Raw genomic sequence first — 23,914 nt, 5'->3', positions numbered from 1 at the left:
TACAGTTGGTTGGCATGTATTTCAATGATACATGATGCGATAATGTGTTTACCTTATTTGCTTATTTATTTTCTTAATGTAATAACTTGTGTTTTAGCCGTAATCGTCTAAATACCAGCAGTGCCATAGTTTATTTACAAGAGAAGCCATATTTATTTGTGTATTGGCAGTCTGCAACACGAGATTGCCTGTGAACATAACAAACGTTTTGATTGGTCGATCCATTGACTGGAAAATTATAAATACAAGGTTGACGAAACGAACTTTAGATTTAATCTCACCGCCTGCAAGAGCAGTCGGAATTTATGCTGTCTTGATGTCCTTATAATTTAGTGTGAAGGTTTTGAATGTTTTAAGAAAACTAAACCTTCTTACACATGACAATTGTTTGTTTTGAAGAAGAAGAAGACGACCTTCGACCTACGGGAAAGTCACGTCAGCTGTCGTTCCACTTAGTCAACTTTCTATAAATACGATGAGAGAGGTTTTCTAGAAATCTACTTTCACTTTAGCAGAGAGAAACCTTTATGAGATGATTACGGCAAATTGTTTATAAATATTAATGTATGTTTTTATGATCAATTGTAAATATTTGATTATATATAGATATTATATAAAATACCTATGAAATGTTACCTGACTTAGTTATTATTTCAATCATATACGATCATATACCAACTCAAAGGATCCATGCAAATTATGTTCGATCGAGCCTCCTTATTCAATTTAACTTACCACTTGGTTTAAGTGGCGAAATCGTTACAATATTAATAACACGCAAGACTGACAAACACTATAGGACCCTCACTTAAACAAGGGGAGGTTAAATAGTTTAAGTGAGATATCAACCCTTCTATATTGGCTAGAGGTATATGGGGAGGGTTCTCAAAAAACGAAAAAGCCTGTCCCAAGTCAGGAGCCTCAGGCCTCTGTTAGTCTTGTATGTTTATTTTTTATTTTTAGTTCATTTATATGTTTTGGAGAATAGTTTGACGTCCATCTTCTCTGAACTAGTACACAATTTTATTTAAAGTACAGCTGAGGACCACCTCCGGGTACAGGATTTTCTCGCTGCGTTGCAGATCCATTGGTAGCCTAGCTTAAGCTTCGGCTGTTATCTGCTCTTTGATTGGGTTGTTGTCTCTTTTCCACATTCCCCATTTCCATTCTCAATTTTATACTATGTCCCTAGAATTGTATTTAAACTATTGCTTGTACTGTTTTAAAGACGACCGTCCGTTTTTGTCCAAATCTGATGAATGAATTTTCATGAAACGTTCGCGAAATCGACATTGTATAACCCATGGAACACCCAATCTTAAGTTAAAACTGAGATGAATCGGATATTATGATTGTTTGCTATACATGAAGTCTATGGCATTGATCCTTTTTTACAGAAAATAATGTTGGTATATTCTACCATGTGATTAGAAAAAAATCACCGGTCAAATGCTAAGTATACGTGTTCCTACTTACAGTTTCAGACAAAACAAATTTGAATCCTCTTCAAATTGTATTTAATGTTCCGGCCCGATTTTTGCTTTTGAACACCAACAATAGAGTTAGATGATGATAGAAGACGACCAATTATTAACGTTGGTAGCTGACATGCTTTTCCTGCTCAAATTTGACGTTCTTTGTAATAAGTGATTAAATGGGTTGAGCAGATGTAGCAATCTGGTTTATATGTTAAAAGGCCAGATTCCAGTAAAATCACATTTCAATCTTTACCATATTTATCATATCAGCTCTATTTGTCTGTCATGCATTTTTTCATAAACATAAAAGTTGTAAATCAAGGAAAATATCTCTAACAGAAGTTTGCACTTGTTAAAGAGTATATGGGTGTTTTTTTTAAAATAATACCATCTTTTTTTTTGTTGTCTTATTTCTTTTTTTTTTAACTTCTGCAATTTTTGTTTCGTTTTTCATGTTTGCTTGATTTTATCTGTCTTTTTGTGTAGACAGGGGTAGACTGGACGTTACAAGGCAGGTATCAGATCATTGGTTGAATAATACTGATTGTCTCGTCATTTTTAGTCTTTGGTGTCTTGGTTTTTACAATTGTATCACATTATACAATGATTTAAATGAGATTTAAATTATCTGGAACATGTATTTTACGTTTTCCTCATGCAGTAGTATAGCGCCAGCCATCACTTTTGAATTTTCACTTTTTTGAAAATAGTTAGTCATGTTGTATGTTTTGTTTCTCTTTTAAAAACGTAGAAGATGTTTAAGTAATCAAATATTGTGTTGTCCACTAGCAATTTTCTTTAAGTATTGGATTAAACCGTAACGTTATTGTTCAAATTCCTTTCAAATGAACCTACGCATTTCCATCCCTATTTCTGCATTCTGTGTGGCATTAAATTGTTTGAATAATGATACATAATTATTAGAATGTGTAATTGTAATTAATAAAGAAATTCAAAGCAAATCATTTACAATGTATAAAGATTCAGTTTACTGTCTTTGTAAACAACAGTCTTATAATACATTCAGTTTACTGTCTTGTTAAAAAAAAACAGTCTTATAATACATTCAGCAAGAAATCAAAGCTAATCATTTTATCACATTTATATAAAACAGTCTAATCAGAGATTCAGTGTACTGTTTTGTTAAAAAAAAAAGAGTCTTATAATATTTCCAGTTTTGTCTTGGAAAAACAACAGCCTTATAATACATTCAGTTTACAGTCATGTTCAAAAACAGTCTTAAAATAGATTCACTCTAGTGTCTTGGTAAAAACAAAACAGTCTTATAAAAGATCCAGTTTACAGTCTTGGTAAAAAAACAGTCTTAGAATAGATTCAGTTTACTGTCTTGGTAGAAAACTGTGTTATAAACGATTCAGTTTACTGTCTTGGTAGAAAACACATTTGAAAATTCTTTGGTTGCTGTGTTAACCCAGTCATGGTCCCATCTATAGGTAAATCATCATTCTCATCAGCTTTAGACAGGTCAAATCGTTGTAATATGGATACGAATATCAAGAAAAGTTCAGATTCAGCTAATTGCTTTCCTAAACAAATTCGAGGACCTGCATTAGAAAAAATATAAACGTTATTTTCTATCTGCAAAAAAAGGAATCAAGCAGAACAACAGAATTCAAAGTTACAGTGAAAATACAAAAATGTTATGGAAGTTGTTAGTCAAATGTAGATATTTTTAACACACTTAAAAGTCTGTGAAAAAGTTAATACAAAGTCGATATCCTTTTTAAATTATGAGGGAGGAGTTTCATACTTTGATACATTTGTAGCTAGTCCTAATCTAAGATAGTATTCATTTATAATTGATGCAACGATGATAACTTACTGAATATAGATACAAATATCAAATAAGCAACACAAATTGTGCCAATGGCAAAACAGGACCAATTCAGAAGCCTCCTCGTAGTGTTTTTGGTTAAGTGATTATGTTGCCAATTCCTGGTGGCTATTTGATTACCAGACAAAATATTTCAGAATTATTAGATTATTTGATAAATTATGTAGTTTAAAAATAAATAATAAATAATAATTATGTGTTTGGCAAAAGAAATTTGAATATGTGATTACTTGGACACCCCATGAGGGGAGTTATCTCTAGTCTCTTGTATTTTGCACGTAACAATACTGATTTATATTCTATATATGAGAACTAACCCATTGAAAAAGCAGAAAAACCTTCTCTTTTAACAAATTTGTCATTTTGTAAAAATCGCTCTGGTCTGAATACATCCGGTTCCTCCCATAAAGATGGATCACGATGTACCGACATCAAGCTAGGAAATATTATAGCATTCTTTGGAATTGTCATTCCATCTACTTCAATGTCTTCAACTGCAAGATGTGGTACGGCTAGAGGTACTGGAATTATAAAAAAACATTATTCTATACTTAATATGATAAAAAAGGAGATTAACATCAATGAGATAGCGACCCGAAGTTATCAAATAAAGGATGCATATTTGTGCATTTTTATTTAATAATTGTGTTCCGTATAGCCATTATATCATTGCCTATATTTACTAACATAAGATAAACTTCCCTTTCTAACTTTCTGCATTGACCTTCAATATTCGACAGCAATATTTATTTAAACGCTTAGTGCTACTGCATTGTAATGTTATCGAGACTGACATTTTCGTATAAAAATGAAAATCATATATTCTTCTAGTGTCTTTCATATTATAAATACATATTTAACAACATTTTAATGGAGTTTCACTAGTTTATATATTTGTTTAGGGGCCAGCTGAAGGACGCCTCCGGGTGCAGGAATTTCTCGCTGCATTGAAGACCTATTGGTGACCTTCTGCTGTTGTCCGTTCTATGATCGGGTTGTTGTCTCTTTGAATCATTCCCCATTTCCATTCTCAATTTTATTTCAATTTACAACTGCTTTCATAATTGCAAATCAAAATATTTATATAACATGTAACAATTCAACTTTCATTCTGTTTATTCGATAGCGTCTTGTTTCATATGCAATATCAAAATCAACAAAAGCTGTCGAATTTATAAAATTTCACAATCAGCGCAACACGGATCTAAATCTTGAAAGAAGATAAATCATTCTCTTACACTTATTTATAAAGGTACAGAGAAAGAAACAAAATAAATTAACAAAAGTAGATTCTTTACATTTCAATTTAAGAATATGGAGCTGAGTTGTGTATTTGTAAATACCTATAGTTGCTATTCTCTGTACTTCTTGTAAGATGGCCATTACATACGGTAAGTTATCTTTGTCTTTGCCCACTGGGTCTCTATCTTCACCAATCACCTGAATTCAAAATTAAACAACTTGATAACTTTACACATTATCATACAGGCAGGTTGTGTCTCGCTCCATTGTCAATCCCTTTAGCAGACTTATAAATCAATTATAAATATAAATCTGAATTAGCATTACACAGACAATGTAAATTGGTGGTAAAACAAAATCACAACATCAAAAAAGCAAAACGAAAAGATAACAGTGGTCCAGGTATCTTGAAAACCATTGTCAACTGCTGAAAATGTATTAACTCCATTTTAATACTGTATCAACGTTTAAGCATACAATACCTCCAAAATTTGATTTCTGCATTTTTTCTGCATATCCGGATATTTTATCATGTAGAGCATGGTCCATTGTAATGTTACAGATGTTGTATCAGTGCCAGCTAGATACAGATCAGCTATAGTGAGAAACAAGTGGTTCTCTGAAATAAAAAAAGAAGACATTGTTAATAAATGGGTAAAAGAGGGACAAAAGATACCAGAGGCAAGTCAAAATCATAAATCGAAATTAAACTGACAACGCCATGGCTAAAAATGAAAAAGGCAAACAGACAATCATGACACATGATAGAAAACTAAAGAATAAGGAACACGAACCCAACCAAAAAACTAGTGGTGATCGCAGGTGCTCCGGAAATATGTGACATCTTTCCTTCCTTTTTGCAATATTTTATAGCAAATAAATGCAGATTGTTTCCATGGATAAACCCAAAAGAAACTATATTTAACCATTTTATATACTGGATATAAAATCTATGGAAGAATCTGATTACATACATATGCACATATATGTCACAAATAGTAAGCTTAATATTGCAAGAAAGCAATGAAAATGTAAAATTTATGCGGGCAAATTTTGATATCTTTTCCTAACTGTTTACTGCTACCTTATGGCATACTTTCTAAGCTCAAAATTGTATAATTTAAGACTTTTCATACCACAAATCTATTGATATTTAGATTATAAATAAACTTCTGATGGGATTGAGTGTTTAAGAATGACAATATATGTAAATTGTATTTATTTAACATATATCAAATGTATAATTGATTCAGATGTTAATAATTGATTCCCTATTACCAAGTTATTCAATCAAGTCTTTGGTGTACAATAAACATAAAGATTAACATTTTCCTGCTTAAAATTGCTAAATTTTGTACAATTTTGCATCATTAGAGATATTATTGAGATATTCAACATAAAAAAAACTGACAAAAGAAGTATAGTTTTAAATATGTTGCAAAAAATTGAGGTAGAAACAAGATTTTACACTTTGACTTGGCACCTTTCTTTAGATCAGTTTTTGTCGCGTTTCGGTGTCAACTGCTAACCTTCATAAAATATTCATTACTAAACCAATTTTAAAAAATACAAGGCCATTTTACTCGTTTTAGCTAGCAGAACACAGAAAATCAGTTAAAAGGGGGAATTTGGAACAAATATTTACAACATCATAGGTAAACTCCTGATTTCAAACATAAGCAATGTGACATCATAGGTATACTCCTGATTTCAAACATAAACAATGTGACACCATAGGTATATTTCTGAATTTTAACACAAACACTAGTCGTATTTATACTTTTTGTCCGCTTCTGAATGGTGTGAATAGAACAGAATTCAAGGCACAACATGTGACTTATTTGTTTATTATTTAACAAATTTCATACCAAAAGAAAAGATCGTATTTCAAAATACTAACTTACCTTAGTTACTGACCGTTAGAAAGTGAAATCTAACCATTTAAAACATTTCTAAACGTATAATATTTATTGTCCAGAGAATAAACTTCAATATATATGAATGAAACTCTAATAAAAATTTGCTGTTTTACTTTTGTATCAGATATAGATGCACAAAGACGTTGAAATGGACCTAAATAGAATAGTCAAATTCGACAACTTTCAACTTAACTTTGCATTAGGATCTAATTGTTTTCATCAAAAACGACTTTTAGAAAATAATGTGATAAGCAATTTTAGTATCAAACCATTGATAACTGAATTGTTAATACACACAAGCAGTCTACACCCAGAGCGTTACAGTCTATATATCAAGCGGTATCGACTCTCTACCTCCAGAGACTTACAGTCTATATATAAAGTGGTATCGACTCTCTACCTCCAGAGACTTACAGTCTATATATAAAGCGGTATCGAATCTCTACCTCCAGAGACTTACAGTCTATATATAAAGCGGTATCGACTCTCTACCTCCAGAGACTTACAGTCTATATATAAAGCGGCATCGACTCTCTACTTCCAGAGACTTACAGTTTATATATAAAGCGGTATCGACTCTCTACCTCCAGATACTAACAGTCTATTTATAAAGCAGTATCGACTCTCTACCTCCAGAGACTTACAGTCTATATATAAAGCGGTATCGACTCTCAACCTTCAGAGACTTACAGTCTATATATAAAGCGATATCGACTCTCTACCTCCAGAGAATTACAGTCTATATATTAAGCGGTATCGACTCTCTACCACCAAAGACTTACAGTCTATATATAAAGCGGTATTGACTCTCTACCTCCAGAGACTTACAGTCTATATATAAAGCGGTATCGACTCTCAACCTCCAGAGACTTACAGTCTATATATAAAGCGGTATCGACTCTCTACCTCCAGAGCGTTACAGTCTATATATAAAGCGGTATCGACTCTCTACCTCCAGAGACTTACAGTCTATATATAAAGCGGTATCGACTCTCTACCTCCAGAGACTTACAGTCTATATATAAAGCGGTATCGACTTTCTACCACCAGAGACTTACAGTCTATATATAAAGCGGTATCGACTCTCTACCTCCAGAGACTTACAGTCTATATATAAAGCGGTATCGACTCTCTACCTCCAGAGACTTACAGTCTATATATAAAGCGGTATCGACTCTCTACCTCCAGAGACTTACAGTCTATATATAAAGCGGTATCGACTCTCTACCTCCAGAGACTTACAGTCTATATATAAAGTGGTATCGACTCTCTACCTCCAGAGACTTACAGTCTATATATAAAGCGGTATCGACTCTCTACCTCCAGAGACTTACAGTCTATATATATATATATATAAAGCGGTATCGACTCATAGGGTGATGTGATTCGGGATGTGTAAATGAACATGGTTCCCAAATAAATACTGCACAAATCTATAAGGACTGCTATGATAGGTAACGGTCAAATAAATCATTATGCAAACAATCTGTTATATTATCTGGAAGTGTTTGAATATGGAAACAAATACTAACTTACCTGATATTTTACTGTTAGACTTTCCTTCCTGTTGAAGGTATAGATCCAAAAAGTGTCGAACATTGTTTGGATCAAACGATCGTCGTTCGTCGTCTATCCTAGAACGAATATAATCTTGAATTTCTATGCGATTCTTTATGATCTTGGGTACCTATGAAAAATAACAAAACAGGGTCTAAATGTATGTCATTTAAACTAATATAGTAAGGAGTTATCAATCTTTTTTAGTGTTTCAGAATGAACTACAACATATGTATTTTCTTATTCATATATGATTATATTTTCCAATGTTTTAATTGCTGTTTTTTCCTTGGGTCGATTTAAAGCGTCGCAGAACTGATGAAGAAATTACAATGCTTTGAAAAGTATTTATCGTTTAAAACAGTTTATTTTACCTAATACAATAGGTTAAAATACCAAAGGGATTATCAAACACATAAGTCGAAAACCAACTAGCAATCCGATGTAAAAAAACAAAATAACGACCAAACGATAAACAACAGTATACAAAACACAACAAAACACAACACACAAAACTGAAGACTGATCAATATGAACCCCACCAAAACATGTGAGGGGTCTCAGTTATTCTTGCATACTGATGTCTTCATAATTTCTAGATAATTCTATATATATTTTTTTAAATATTAATTTAGAAGATTACAAACTAGAAAACTAAAAAAAAAAGAAAAAGGATTTTTCGTCGTATCACTATTTGCAGGAACGATTTTTTTTTCTTCAAATATTTGGTATTTGCATCAATTTGTTTTATCTTGGTACGGCAACCACTAATATTTACTTAGTATATTGTAAGAAAGTAAAGTAGATTATTAATTAATATGTTTTGCGGATTTGTTGCAATTTTCTTGATTAATCTTATTACAACAGTGAAAACAATCTATGCTGGAGGGCAGATGATTCATAACTACATAGGGACCTATGAAAATATAAAAAGGGGCCTAAACAAATGGCCAAACAAATTGAAGTTCCACATTGTTTTACCTTGGGTTTTGATAAAATCGTAAAATTAATCAGCTTAAAACTAAGTCAACCAAAGGCATCATATATATCATAGATGTGGCTATCTTTTCACCCAACGGCATGGATATAAAGAAAGAATTTTAGTACCATAAGTACAACTTTGTTAGACATACTAAGAATAAAACTATGCATCTACTGCATTTTTGATTTGATCTGAATACGGACTAGTAGCAGCCAATAGTTGAGAGAACCAAAGGAACTTGCAATTTTACAGACCAATTTACACAATCTGGTTGGATTATGCGATTGTCAAAACATGGAATGCCAATGACATACGTTAGTACTGGTGTTTTTCTATATATGCCCTCATTCATTAGGAATGCTCCATTCCAAACCCTGGGTATAAAAGGCATACGTTAGTACTTGAATTTTTCTAGTTTTACCATAATTAGGAACGATCAATTTCAAAACTTAAAAGTGCTACAGACATACGTTAGTACTTGTATTTGTGTAGATATTCCCTCATTAGGAAACGCCCCAAACTAAAACATTGAGATCCGACGATCTAGACCAACTTGAAGACCTATACAACGAAAATGAATATATATGACTTCATAACTTAACTAAAGATGAAGAAAGCTGTATTTTATATAGACCCAAATAACTTATAATCACCTTATCTGATGCATTTAACTTGTGAAGACATAATCTGTCAGTAACAATAATTTAATGTCAATGATGAGTCTTTCGTAGAAGATATGCGCGTCTGGTGTAGGTGTATAATTTTAGTCTTGGCATCTATGATGATTTTATTCACCGTGTAAGTTGAACTCAATTGTTGTCCTTACGGGGCCTCGGTGGTGGAGAAGTCTATGTAGTCGATATTGTAATCACTGTCAACACTGCAGTTGTGAGTTGGAACCCTGCTCATCCTTGTGCACTCGACTCCAATCTTAATTGACTGGAATTGTCAATTTTCCTAACGAAGTTCGGTGGTTTTCTCCGGGCACTCCGGCTTCGTCAACCAATAAAAACTGACCGTAGGGGAAAAGGCGGTATTTAAAAGTGACGCTAAAACACCAAATATCAAATCAAATCATTTCTTGTCTTACCTTACTAAATGGATTCAGATAAGTAAGTAAAGGTATCATATTTTCCACTCCCGCATTATTTTTAAATAAATAGTCTATATTTCCAAGTAGACGTATAAAAACTGGATCGTTAAAGTCAAATCTGAAACGAGAAAGTAAACATACATATAATCTGTAATTTTGTATTGAACTGAAATATTTATTATAATGTAAACAGGTATTTGGTACCAAAACTTTATAAACTAAACGGCCCGAGGAGCCATTATATTTTACCGGATATTTTGCATTACAACTATACAATCACCCTGCATCTGATTTTTTCAATGCTGAGAGTTCATTATATGTTTCAAAATAATAAGCAATAAACAATTCAACTTCCATAAAAATGAAAACAAGTTATTAATTCTATTGTTCTGAAGCGTGAAATCAAACAGACATAGAAAAATTCAATTGCAAGAGTTTGCTGTATATCTATATTTGTTTGTATGTTTATATAAGGTCATATTACCGTTGGCATTCTTCAAGGTCACCTGGATGGTTAATAGGATGGCGTATAGACTATAATACACACCTAATTGTGCTGTATATTATCGAGCCCATTCATTGTTATTTTTAAGCTTTGTGAGGAGATACATTATACTTTAATTTGGTTAAAACGGACAATCCATAATTTACGAATATTATTTTACAGTAAAGAGATTGGTTTTGATCAGACACTTAATTAAATGACAAATACTTTTAATTTCGACAAAAGAAACGTTTTGGAAAGATTACAAAAAACAAATCAAGCCAAAAAAAAAATCGCGATGTCGCATCGTGAGCCAATCGAAGTCTACCAGTTGGATATGTCCATCCAAATTGCTAGAGGTACCAGGATCGCTGCCTAGGTCCTCCATCATAATTATCAGGAGTTTGATTTGTTTACTGCGAATTTTATGAACCCTGTAATATATGCCGTAGTTTGACTTGAGAGGGAATGGCTTCTTATAGCAACCAAGGATAAAGATAATTTTGATGGCCGTTTCAATGATAAATTCATAACATTCGTAACACTGGTTTCGTTTGAAACAAATTGAGGTTCATTGAAGTATTTATTTACGATTTATACTACATATTATTTTAATTTATCCTTCTTTTGTCGTCCCAATTTTGATGTTATAGCAATAAATAAATGACCGCTACCCTAACTAAAGAATCATTGTTCATTTTGTAGTATCTCTTCCATAATAAGTTGTGACAGGGTAAATGTCATTCCATCGATCATTTAAATTATGTGTGTAATCGATTTGACCGGATAAAGATGTATAAAAAACTTATAAAATGTCTATATTAGCTTAATGCTTTAAATTATATTGACATTTATTATGATAATACTAAAGTGACCGTTATAGAGTGTCAATTTTTTACAGCATTCATTTAAAAATCGCTTTACCGTACAAAAGTGAAAATTGTGGATTTTCAATTAAAACAAAATTAAAGTTAAATTTATTCCCCCAATTCCTCCATATCAATCATATGGCTTAATTGTAAATGTGATAAAATCAAAGTTTCTCTCAAACTGAATTATTCATGTTATTGATCTTAATTTGGTCAGAAGGCCTCTGAACACAATTGTTCTTCCCCTTGGCTACCATGCATTTTTAGATTAAAGTCAAGTTAAATTAAAAAAAATATGCTTATCCCAAAACAATCCATCAGTGCTTGATAAATGACAAAGGCTAATTGTACATGTTGTACCCTACTTTCATTTTGGCCAAATCACTACTTTCACTTTCAACAATATTTGTTTCCACAAGATTTACTTATTTCAATATATATGCAACTGAAAGTACCACTTAAATAGTAAACATTTCAAATATAACCATGATAACAGTAGACAGATTATTTAGGAAGAAATACTCCATATAATAATTAGGAACTATATTTCTACGACTACGACAATGGGGATTAATTGTGGTCTTAGGCCAGATGATATCAGATAGGATTACCCCCAAACAACTCAATGACTGTACCTGCGAGTAAAAAACTGAATGTCATTTTATATGTGCGTACCTTGATCCAAAAATTATACTGGATATTATATTCGACGTGGCCTTTGAAAAGACTTTACTGACATCAAAAGGTTTTTTATTTTGCTTTGATAGCAGTTCTACTAGAAATCGTGCTTCTTCCTGTATTTTCTCTTCTAATGATTTTTTACCAACTCCAAAGTCTTTGAGCGCGACCATAGTAAATCTTCGTAAGTCCACCCATTCCTGTCCATTACTGAGGACAACTCCTATTAAAAAATATGATTTAGGTTTAATGTTTAATAATAATGAACATTAAAGTTTTGATAATTATATTTTAAGTTTTGTTATTATCTAAAGGACTACAGCTGGTGTATGGAGAACTATAGTTCTAAAGTCTATTATAAATTATAAGCGTGGCATTTAAACTGAGTTCGTCATTCGTGTGAATGTCCAAAGCTAACCAATATGTGCAACTTCAAATGGCATAAAGCAAAAACATTTGTATTGTTTAGTGGCCACGTGGGAGCAAGAAATTTTGCAAATAATAGATTGCAATTTTCAAATCATCATATTAGACGAGTTTTCATATTTAAATTGTTGTTGTAATACTATTCAAAAGAGATTTTACGCTAAATATATTTAGAATTGGACCCAAAGTCAATTTTGATATGCTCTATCGAAATAAATCAAGAACAATATACTTTAAATCAAGACCTATTTTCAGATATATGTCAGTCCGATCCGTATCGTACATGTTATATGCCCTTAAGAATCACAAAAGAAGATAACCACGAACCTGTATCCTATAATAAAATTACATATTATCAATTACACCGTGTAGAACGCCACATGCGGGGTGTCGGCTATGTTTGACATGGGGTGGCAATTTTGAAGCGACGAAAAAGTAAGACGGTAAGTTCAAGCATCAAAATTTCTTATTTCTAGAACTCTCAGTACCATATAATGTATTGCACGGAAGGAACCGCAACATAATCTATTTCCTGAAAGCAGAAGCAGTCGTTTTCAGTGCTCAGTTTTCTCAAACACCTCGCCCTAGTTTTCCGTGTTGCAGATTTTGAGGCTTTATATGCAAATTTCGGTATAAAAACTACTTTACACAGCCATCCCCCGTATCATTTATATAGAATTGTATTCCTCTCATTGACTTATACCAAATACCAGTTTCTTAGTTAAAATTAATTGGTTATAAAACTGTTATTCATCAAAATATAAAGTGTCGCTCGGGGTGTCAGATTTTGCGTCGCAAGGGGTAGAGGCTTGTCATAAAAAAAATACATTTTTGCTTGTAAATTAGTCTTCATATGATACATTTTATTTCAAACACATCTACTTTACCATGACAAAACAAGGATTTTTCATTTTGCCTGTTTTTGGTCTTATAAAATATATGCTTTTGATTTCATTCACATCTACTTTACAATGACAAAATAAGGGTTTTTCATTTTGCCTGTTTTTGGTGGTATAAAACATGTGCTTTTGATTTCATTCATAGTAAAAAAAATGGCTTAAAATATTTAGTTTTCAAGCTGGTAAACGATTGCTTTTCCTTTTCAGTCACTATCATGGTAAAAAAAGTCAAGGCTATGGCTAAATAAACCAAAACATGGTAGAAAACCTCCACCAGCCAAAATGCATCATAGTTCAACACCAGGTTTATCTAAAAAGCACTCGTGCACGCCGCAAAAATCCATTACTCCTAAAAGAACTAGAACACTCTATCCAATGAAACACCCACCGGCATCTTTTTCAGCAAATGACAACACAACTTCAAGTAATCCTGAAGACGATGACACTACAATTGTCAATGAGAAAACAACGACTTGTACACAATATACAACGGAACAGGTTTACAAAAAAAAAATGATTCAAGACAGTTGTTTCGTTCGTAATCGCCCAGCTAGAACTATCCGTTTTCTGTTACCCATCTATCATATCATATATACTTTGAAGGTCTACTCTGACTATATACCTATCTCTAAACGAACCGGAATTGAATAAAGTTTGAAGAATTTGATGTAACCTGTGTTTTTCTAGGTTGAATTTCGGTTACATTTATGTTCCTATTTGTGTAGGTGTGTTTGAATTATATTTCTAAGATTTTCGTGAGATATAATAATGCATTGACCTTCAATTCTAATCAAATAACAGCTCTTTAAAGTACACCCCTGAATAAAAAATGTTACAATCCAGGTAATACCTTACTGCGCATGCCCATAGGTAACATCGTATACCTCGGGCTACAATAGATCGACTTTCAATTTAGCTCTCTTTGAGTAAAGACGTTTTTTTCCAAATTATTTAAAGGTTAGTGGGTTTATTATTTTAGTTAGCATGGCTAACGCCCAACTCAATGACATTCCTTTAGGGATGGCTACACCGTCTCGAGAGAGCGGTGCACTTGATTCGGAAGACCATAGGGTCATTGATGAAAATGTAAGTTTTACCGCAGTGGCGGTAGAAACTGATAAGGTAGTCGAGTCTTTGGGCTCTTCTCACAAGGCGAGGAGAAATATCTCTTCTCGTCAAGATGATGAAATGTCGTTAGTCGACGGGACAGAAGAAGATGTCAGACAGAGCTGGTCTGACCTAGATACCAAAAACCCTAAACGGAAACGGGACGACTCCGTACCTAGCAGAAAAGGTAAGATTAAACACAGGAAAGTTGTTAATCATTCTAGCAGTTCCTCTGAAAATACTAGTAGCAGTGAATCATCTTCTAGTAACTCTGAATCAGAGAGTTCAGAAGACAATGAAGCGTTTGACCCAGAACCTTCTTTGTCTAAAGATAAAAAAGAAAAAGTACCATCTCATGTAACCAAATATATAGAGAAGTATGCTCTAAAGGGTATAAGTAAAAAGACGAGACAAGATATGTCTTTGAATTGGCCTATTCCTTCGTCTAAAGGATTAACGGCTCTTGAAACAGATAGATTTTTTAAGAAAAATTATTTTCAAGGTAGAAAATGGAATGCTAGATTAGAGAGAAGTAAAATAAACACACAGCTACGCATTCTAGATGTTATGGGTCCTCTGTCCCGTTTATGGTCTGAAGCACATAGGATTAAGAAAGATAATCAAGGTATGGACCCTTCTGATGTAATTCAGTTAACACAGAGGGCTATTGTGCTAGCAGGTAATGCTCACTATGTTTATAACACTGACAGGAGAAAAGCAATGTTAGTTAAAACAATGCCAGATAGTCTAGATTTTTTAAATGAGAAGAAAGGCAAGAAAGCTTTGGCAAAATCTAAGGGTCAACTTTTTGGTAATAAGTTTCTAAAATCTTTGGCTAAAGAAAACAAGGATAACAAAGAACTTAGAGAAATGTTGTTGTTTTCTAACAAGACAAAACATGCTGGTAAACCTCATTTTAATAGAAAAAATGATCAGTTTTTTCAGCAGGGGCCCACAAACAACCTGCAGTCTGTCGGCGGCAGACAAGCTCTCCATCCACAAGTTTCAGGGAAGAGACCTTGGCAGGGAAACCAGTCACAGAACAGACAGGGGAACAGTTATGGTCAGCGCCAGAATCAGCGCCAGAACCAGACCCAGAACCAAATCCAGACTCAACCTCAGAACAACCAAGTGTTCAAGAAACCTGCAAACCGATAGAACGGGTAGGTCAAGAGAAAACTTTCAATCATATACAAAACTATTTCCAATTACCAATGAATTGCATAATCAATCAAAATTCTATTCCTGTAGGGGGAAGAGTAAGCCTTTTCCTACAGAATTGGAACTCAATTACAAAAGATCCTTGGGTTCTCCAGTGTGTAAAAGGAATAAAATTAGATTTCTTAGCAACACCTTTCCAAAATTAAATACCAAATCAAGCCTTTTTCAATCAAGAGAATCAGGATTTGATAAACAAAGAAATAACAGGACTTTTGAACAAGAAGGCCATAACACAGTCTTTCCTAACAAAGGATTCGTTCATAAGCAACATTTTTCTAGTACCAAAGAAGGGAGGGGGTCAAAGACCTGTTATAAATCTAAAAGGCCTAAATGTTTTTTTACGTTACGAACATTTCAAAATGGAGGGAATTCATTTGTTAAAAGATCTTCTTTTGAAGAACGATTGGATGGTAAAAATAGACCTAACCGATGCATATTTGACATTGCAAATAGCAAAAGAACACAGAAAATACCTCAGATTTTTTTGGCAGGGAAAAATAATGGAATTCAGGTCCCTCCCGTTTGGGATTGCAGTAGCCCCAAGAATATTCACAAAACTGATGAAGGTTCCCATGACTTTATTGAGACGTTTAGGTGTACGTCTGATAGTTTACCTAGACGATATTCTAATAATGAATCAGTCAAATCAGAAAATTTTGTCAGATCTCTCAACAGTTTTGTCAATATTAAGGGGCTTAGGTTTTCTGATCAATACAAACAAGTCAGTGATGGAACCTTCACAAACAATGGAGTTTCTGGGTTATACAGTAAACTCAAAGTTGTTGACTTTGTCTCTCCCGAAAGAGAAGGTAGAGCAAATAAAGAACAGTTCAAAATTAATGCTAGAACACAAGAAAGTGTCAGCAAGAGATTTAGCTCAGTTGATAGGTCAGTTAACAGCAACCAATCAAGCTGTCCTTCCAGGTCCTCTGCATTATCGCAGTTTACAAATATTGAAAACAAAAGCCCTGCATTTGGGAGGCCATTACGATCACCAAATCCAGTTAAACGAGGAAGTTCAGAACGAGTTGCATTGGTGGGTAACCAAGCTGGGGTCTTGGAACGGGAAAGCGTTACTAAGACCAGAACCCCATTTAACCATTCAGTCGGATGCAAGTCTGTCGGGATGGGGAGCAACATGTCAACAGATAAGTATAGGTGGGCTTTGGATAGACGAGGAAAAATCCCTCCATATAAATCAACTCGAACTAAAAGCAGCAATGTTCGCAGTACAATCTTATGCCAAAAATCTACAAAACAAGCATATTCTTATACAAATGGACAACACAACAGCAATTGTTTATGTAAACAAAATGGGGGAACGGTGTCAAAAAGACTAAATTCCCTAACAAATCAGTTTTGGGATTGGTGTCTTCAAAGGCAATTAACAATCACTGCGGACTATATCCCAGGAAAAAGCAATGTTATAGCAGACTGGGAAAGCAGGCATTATGCGGATTTCAGCAATTGGCGGTTAAGTCCGATACTTTTCAAAAGTCTCATGAAACGCATAGGTCCTTGCAATGTAGATCTGTTTGCAGACAGGTCAAATACTCACCTGAATCAATATTTCAGCTGGAAGCCAGATCCCCAAGCGAAAGCGGTAGATGCCCTTCTCCAATCCTGGAGAGAGATAAAGGGTTATGCTTTTCCCCCGTTCTGTCTAATAAGTACGTGTCTGGCGAAAGTTCGAGAGGAAAACAGTCAGATAATTCTGATAACTCCAGTTTGGCAATCCCAGGCTTGGTACCCTCTGTTACTTCAAATGTCAGTAGATTATCCAGTGTTACTTCCCATGAGTCACAACACTGTATTGTCTCCAATGAAAGAGCCACACCCACTGATTCTGAACAAAACATTAAAACTAGCAGGGTGGACGGTCTCCGGAGATCATTTAACTCAATTGGAATTTCAGAGGAAACTAAAGAATTACTCCTTGGGTCTTGGAAATCGGGAACAAGATCTTCTTACGACAGTGCCTGGAATAAGTGGTCTAGCTGGTGTAGCTCACGGGAAATTGATCCCTTTTCAGCACCTTTGGCCGCTATCTTAGATTTTTTGACTTGGATGTATAAAGAGGGGTATCAATACAGAACTTTAAATGTTCACCGTTCGGCCATATCTTCAGTCCTGCCATATATCGATGGTGTCCCAATTGGTCAATTACCTATAGTAAAACAATTAATAAAAGGTGTTCTACAAAATAACCCACCTTTACCAAAATACCAATTTTCATGGGATTTGGATATTGTTCTTAAATATTTATCCGCTTTACCAATAAACAAAAAACTTGATTTTTCAGTTTTAGGTAAAAAATTATCAATTTTATTGGCTTTGGCAGCGCCAAAAAGGATATCTGAAATTGCAAGGTTAGACAGAAGATTCATGTCCAGAAACAAAAGTAGTATAATTTTTCATTTACCGGGTCTGTCTAAAACACAAAAAGATTGCAATAACAGATCAGTGAAATACTGCAAATTTTCAAAGAAAAAATTATGTGTTATTTCTTGTATACATGAATATGAATTGAGAACGGAACATTTAAGGCCTGTTAGTAAACATGAACCTGATCCTTTATTAAGGTCAACTAAGAAACCTTTTAAAGGTCTATCTTCACAGACAGTTGGAAATTGGATTAAATGGGTTATGAAGGAGGCAGGAATCGACATCTCATTGTTTCAAGCACATTCTTGTCGCATGGTCTCAACTAGCAAGGCAGCGATGAGTGGCATCAGTATGGATGATATTATGTCCATGGCAGATTGGTCCAACACTAGAACGTTTAATAAATTTTATTTTAGGACTAATGAAAAAGCGGGTTTTGCAGATAAAGTTTTAGAAATGGTAAGCTTGCTTTAAACGTGCATTATTATATCTCACGAAAATCTTAGAAATATAATTTCAGATTTTATGAGGGCGCAAAGCGCCCGAAATGAAATATTGATTATATGATAAGATTAGAGTGAGATATAATAATGCATTTCCCACCCATCCCACCCAAATGCATTATTATAGAGAAATTAAATACATTGCAAATAGATGTGGTATGATAACAATAAGACGACTCTTGATCTAAGTATTTCTAAACAGTATTCAATAAAATATGAAATATTACACAGAATGTTTATTCTCGAATGCTAACTTGAAATATACATCTATATCATTAAATTTTTCAGAAAGGATAGAGTTGGATGGACTTGAATATGACTGGTATTCCAAACAATAATTGCAGTTTTGTAGCAGTGTGGCGGAATATGATATAGAACATTCGTATGCAGTTTTTTCGTGGACTATAAAGTAATTACTGACTTTAACGTGTATACTCTGTGAAATATTTTGATGTACATTTGATAATACAAATGATTATTTTCTGTAGTTATTTTTTTAAGTAACCGCCTTGTATCTATTCAGTCCAAACAGTTCAGTATTCAGATGTTTGGTCAGATGTTGGATTTTGCTTTTTGCTTAGTGAACTGATAATTAGTATTTTGGGTGTCAATTTGTTTATTCATTATCCAGATGCATAGAAATATGTCTATGGTGAACTATATCCATTGTTTACTGAATCGGTTACTTTCGTATCAGATCTTTTGAACAAGAACATGATATTCTATTGGTTCAGATATTGGTTTTGTTGTTTTATATCAAACATAATTGTTTGAGGTTTAAGGTTTGGCTTCATTGAAAGTCAATCTATTGTAGCCCGAGGTATACGATGTTACCTATGGGCATGCGCAGTAAGGTATTACCTGGATTGTAACATTTTTTATTCAGGGGTGTACTTTAAAGAGCTGTTATTTGATTAGAATTGAAGGTCAATGCATTATTATATCTCACTCTAATCTTATCATATAATCAATATTTCATTTCGGGCGCTTTGCGCCCTCATAAAATCTGAAATTAAAAAGTATCAGAAAGAGATCGATTTATAAGAAAATGTATTCTTTTTTATGACAAGCCTCTACCCCTTGCGACGCAAAATCTGACACCCCGGGCGACACTTTATATTTTGATGAATAACAGTTTTAAAACCAATTAATTTTAACTAAGAAACTGGTATTTGGTATAAGTCAATGAGAGGAATACACTTCTATATAAATGATACGGAGGGTAGCTGTGTAAAGTAGTTTTTTATACCGAAATTTGCATATAAAGCCTCAAAATCTGCAACACGGAAAACTAGGGCGAGGTGTTTGAGAAAACTGAGCACTGAAAACGACTGCTTCTGCTTTCAGGAAATAGATTATGTTGCGGTTCCTTCCGTGCAATACATTATATGGTACTGAGAGTTCTAGAAATAAGAAATATTGATGCTTGAACTTACCTTCTTACTTTTTCGTCGCTTCAAAATTGCCACCCCATGTCAAACATAGCCGACACCCCGCAAGTGGCGTTCTACACGGTGAATTAAAGCTAACATATTTTGTACCTTACGAATTCCTTATGATATGCTGTTTGAATAGTAAAGTAACTTATATAACGTCTTTTCTCGCCAGAATGTAGAAATTTCATAAAAACCAAAACAATGACAAAACTTCATCATTATGCTATTTATATATTTCGGACTATGGCGTGTCGTCCATTACGTTGATCTGGAATACAAATTATAATTGTAAGGGCCAGCTGATGCCTTCTTCCGGGTACGTTGAAGACCTGAGGCTGTTTTTAACTCTTTGGTTGTTTTTAATTTGTCTCTTTAAAAACTTCCACGTTTCCATTCTCTATTCTATTACATGTTATCTAAATTAATTCTTACCTGCTTCTTTTGGAAACAGTTTCTTTGCAACAGCTGCATTTGATGGTCGAAATTTTGTCTTGTCAGCATTCAGGACCAACACTTTATGGACCTTGTCGTATCCAAAGACAAGAACCTGAGTAAAGTTTCCAAAACTGAGACCCACTAAATCTCCATATTTCTCCCGGAGTTCTAAAAATCGATCACTTCTGTTCTGAGAACTTTTATTTTGAAAGGAAGAAGCTACCAATGTAGGCAAATTACCGACAATCGGCCACGGAGTAGGTCCAGGGATATTAATAGGAGTGCGGGTCACATTGTTCCACAAAATGTAAGCAACGAGAAGTGTAATCAAAAATGTTAAAATAACAAATATATCAACGGATTGTAAAATGTGACTTATCATTTGAACATGTTCAAGAATACACAATTAAATATAGTGATACACTGTGAATTGTAAACTATGATCTACTATAAGAATTCCACTATCCTCAGCATACCGGGTTATCTATGTATAAATTATCCTACAAAGCTTAGCTGATGAATTTGTTAATACTAAGTTTGAAAACCTGTGTGCAGAACACTTGAATTTATATCCACTAACCTATGGCATGTATGATGTGTTCGTACATATACGTGTTTTATAATCGATATTTAAATATAGGCATTAAAAACGTTCTTCATTTTGAACTTGTTATGAATAAGTATTTAACATAATATCTAGCACGTTCTACAATTTTAACTCTGCCAGTGTTGTCATTCATATATGTATACCTAAGTTCCTCGGGCTATAAGAAATCGATTTCATTGTGTATTATACTTACTAGATCATACTATAGCGTCAACGGGTCAAGTATACAAATGTTTTGACGACTATTTAACCTTAGGTTAATGATATGAATTAATGTGTGATACTAAACGGTAGCATATTTTAATTGAACGGAATTAATCCTTGTCATCAGGATTTCTAGTAACTGCGATTACTCTCAGATATGTACTTTAATAATGTTTATTTGTTGTTTAAGTACCATTCCTCGTCCACTCTGTGTTTTTGTTATATGTATTATATAATATCCATCGAATGAGTTAGGCTTTTCTTATTTTGATAGATAAAGTCGTTCTTGCATATATAAGAGACCCAAAGGCAAAAACACATGTTTAACCCCGCCGCATTTGTGCGCCTGTTTCAATTCAGGAGTCTCTATTTGTGTGTTAGTCTTGTGTTTTTGATTGTAAGTTCATTTTTATGTCTTGGAGTTTGAACTAGTAAACATTTGTTAAAGGAGCCATCTGAAGCCCGACTCCGGGTGAGAGCTTTTTTTAGCTTTGTTGAAGACAAATTGGTGGCCTTCGACTGCTTTCTGGTCTTGATCATGTGACTGTCTCATTCATTTACACATTCCATAATTCCATTTTTAATTTTTAAGAATGTATAAGGTTCAAATGAAAATTAAATCCTTTAATTTCTATAAAATAAATCAGAGAGAACAACTACTGCTACAGTAGAACCATGTGCTGCCAATTGTGATAGATAATGCAAAATGTTACAATCATTTTACCTTAAAAATTTTCATGGACATATCGGGATAATCTGTTTTAACATATTAAAAATTCACACAGAAGGTATACGCATATCAGTAAACTGAACAAGTGCAAATGATTGCCATTCATTATGAATAAATTTCTATCAAAAACAAGTCTCAACGAACTTTTATATTATGTATATGAAAAATACGAACGTACGCACATGTTAGTGTATAAATACATAACGTCAGAGTGGACGTGTTGCAATAAAAAATTACAACATTGAAAATAAACGTAATAATATTAACCAATCAGAAGACAGTAAATACAATAAAGTTTTATTTATAAACGTATACAAATATCAATAATTAGCAACCTTCTAAACGAATTTGAATTGGATTTTCATCCATGATTCATCGCATATATACCCATTTCATTGTAATCTACAATAACTTTCTTTATAATTTGTTTACTGTTCTTTTATATATTTTAATTGGAGTGCCGGCTATTTGAATAGTGCCTGGATTATTTGTCCAGTCATTCTGCTTTGTAAAGCGCATGACACTTTATCCCTATGTGCGTACATGCGCGTAATATTATCTTCAATAGCACAAAGGGGTATGCGTAATCATTGTCATGGATGCTGGAATCATTTATCAATGTTCATGGACTTCATTGTGACAAATTTTCTTAAATTCGCAGTCAAATTCTATAGTTTAAATAAGAATCTAAGAAAATTTTATAAGAGGGATTCAAGGACAAATGAAATCGCAAATCGTGACATGATGACATCTAAGTTATTTAATAAGATTTTGAAGAACCAAAAGCATTGTATTTTTAAGCATGTATAAGTTTGGAAAAAATAAGTATTAAGCATTGTCAAATTCTTGAAAAATAGAATAAATGAAGCAACCAGTATTAGTATTAAAAACAGATCTCAGAAGGACAGATCGAAAATAAACTGACAACACCATGGTTAAAAAAAAGAAGAAAAAACATAATAGTACACATGACACAACATACAAAACTAAACACTAAACTACTAAAGCTATGAAAGAACATGATATAAGCTGGGGAGAAATAGAAAATAAAGCACAGAACAGAAGTGAATGAAAAAATCTAGTTATTCTCCTATGTGCCTTCTGGCCCAATAAAGACAAGGTAGGTAGGTAGATTGTCGCTATGCGTCTGGCGTATATATAAGATTAAATCATGGTATCTATGATGAGTTTATTTATGTTATTGGTCTTATTTTTTTACCAAGGTATGACAGACTTTTACAAAATGGGAGTAGTGTATCATATATCAAGGTGAAAGTTCCCTTACTCTATCATAAAAAAAATCCATAGGGCCACCTTGTTTTCTTTCTGTAACCTTTTAATCAATACAAGAGCTGGACAAAAACAAAAATGATTAAGGGATTAGAACGAAATTTGGTTACGGAATTTGATCAAAATTATAAAATGTGTAATCCCGGAAACATCAATACAGTACACATACTGTCAAGTGTTTGACTAATTAAAGTCAATACAGCCACTATCCAAATTGTTCCATGTTTTTCATGTCAGAGTCTAATATAGGTGACAATACGTATTGGCTGTACGGTGACCTATAATTGGTTATATATAAAATATAATTGAAAATCAGTCCGTATCTCCAATTTGTATATTGACAACTTCTCCAACTATAAAGAACACGACCTTTACAGATTTTGTCTCCCATAATCAAAGATTTGATTACTTTTTGTCATCAAGAGCATGTTTACAATTGTAAATCTCTAATCAAATAGTGCAATACTCATTCATATAAAATCGCGCAAAGAAATCAGTGAAACATAAAACAAAA

The 23,914-nt window shown here is 33.4% G+C and overlaps 1 protein-coding gene across 1 annotated transcript; it reads right to left on the bottom strand.

The window, feature by feature from the left end:
- Nucleotides 1-2,440: 2,440 nt before the first annotated feature.
- On the bottom strand, nucleotides 2,441-21,292 carry LOC139498663 (cytochrome P450 2B4-like). Its single transcript, XM_071287163.1, has 8 exons — nucleotides 20,567-21,292; nucleotides 12,155-12,380; nucleotides 10,124-10,244; nucleotides 8,031-8,181; nucleotides 5,058-5,194; nucleotides 4,677-4,773; nucleotides 3,651-3,854; nucleotides 2,441-3,043 (listed from the first exon to the last, which is right to left on the bottom strand). Exons 1-8 carry the CDS (start codon nucleotides 20,949-20,951, stop codon nucleotides 2,859-2,861), a joined length of 1,506 nt encoding a protein of 501 aa, XP_071143264.1. The 5' UTR covers nucleotides 20,952-21,292; the 3' UTR covers nucleotides 2,441-2,858.
- Nucleotides 21,293-23,914: the final 2,622 nt, after the last annotated feature.

Source organism: Mytilus edulis, chromosome 12 (genome assembly GCF_963676685.1).
Source record: "Mytilus edulis chromosome 12, xbMytEdul2.2, whole genome shotgun sequence".
In the NCBI taxonomy this organism is placed as follows: Eukaryota; Metazoa; Mollusca; class Bivalvia; order Mytilida; family Mytilidae; genus Mytilus; species Mytilus edulis.
Note: the sequence above shows the minus strand (reverse complement) of the source record. Positions and strands in the feature narration are given on the sequence as shown.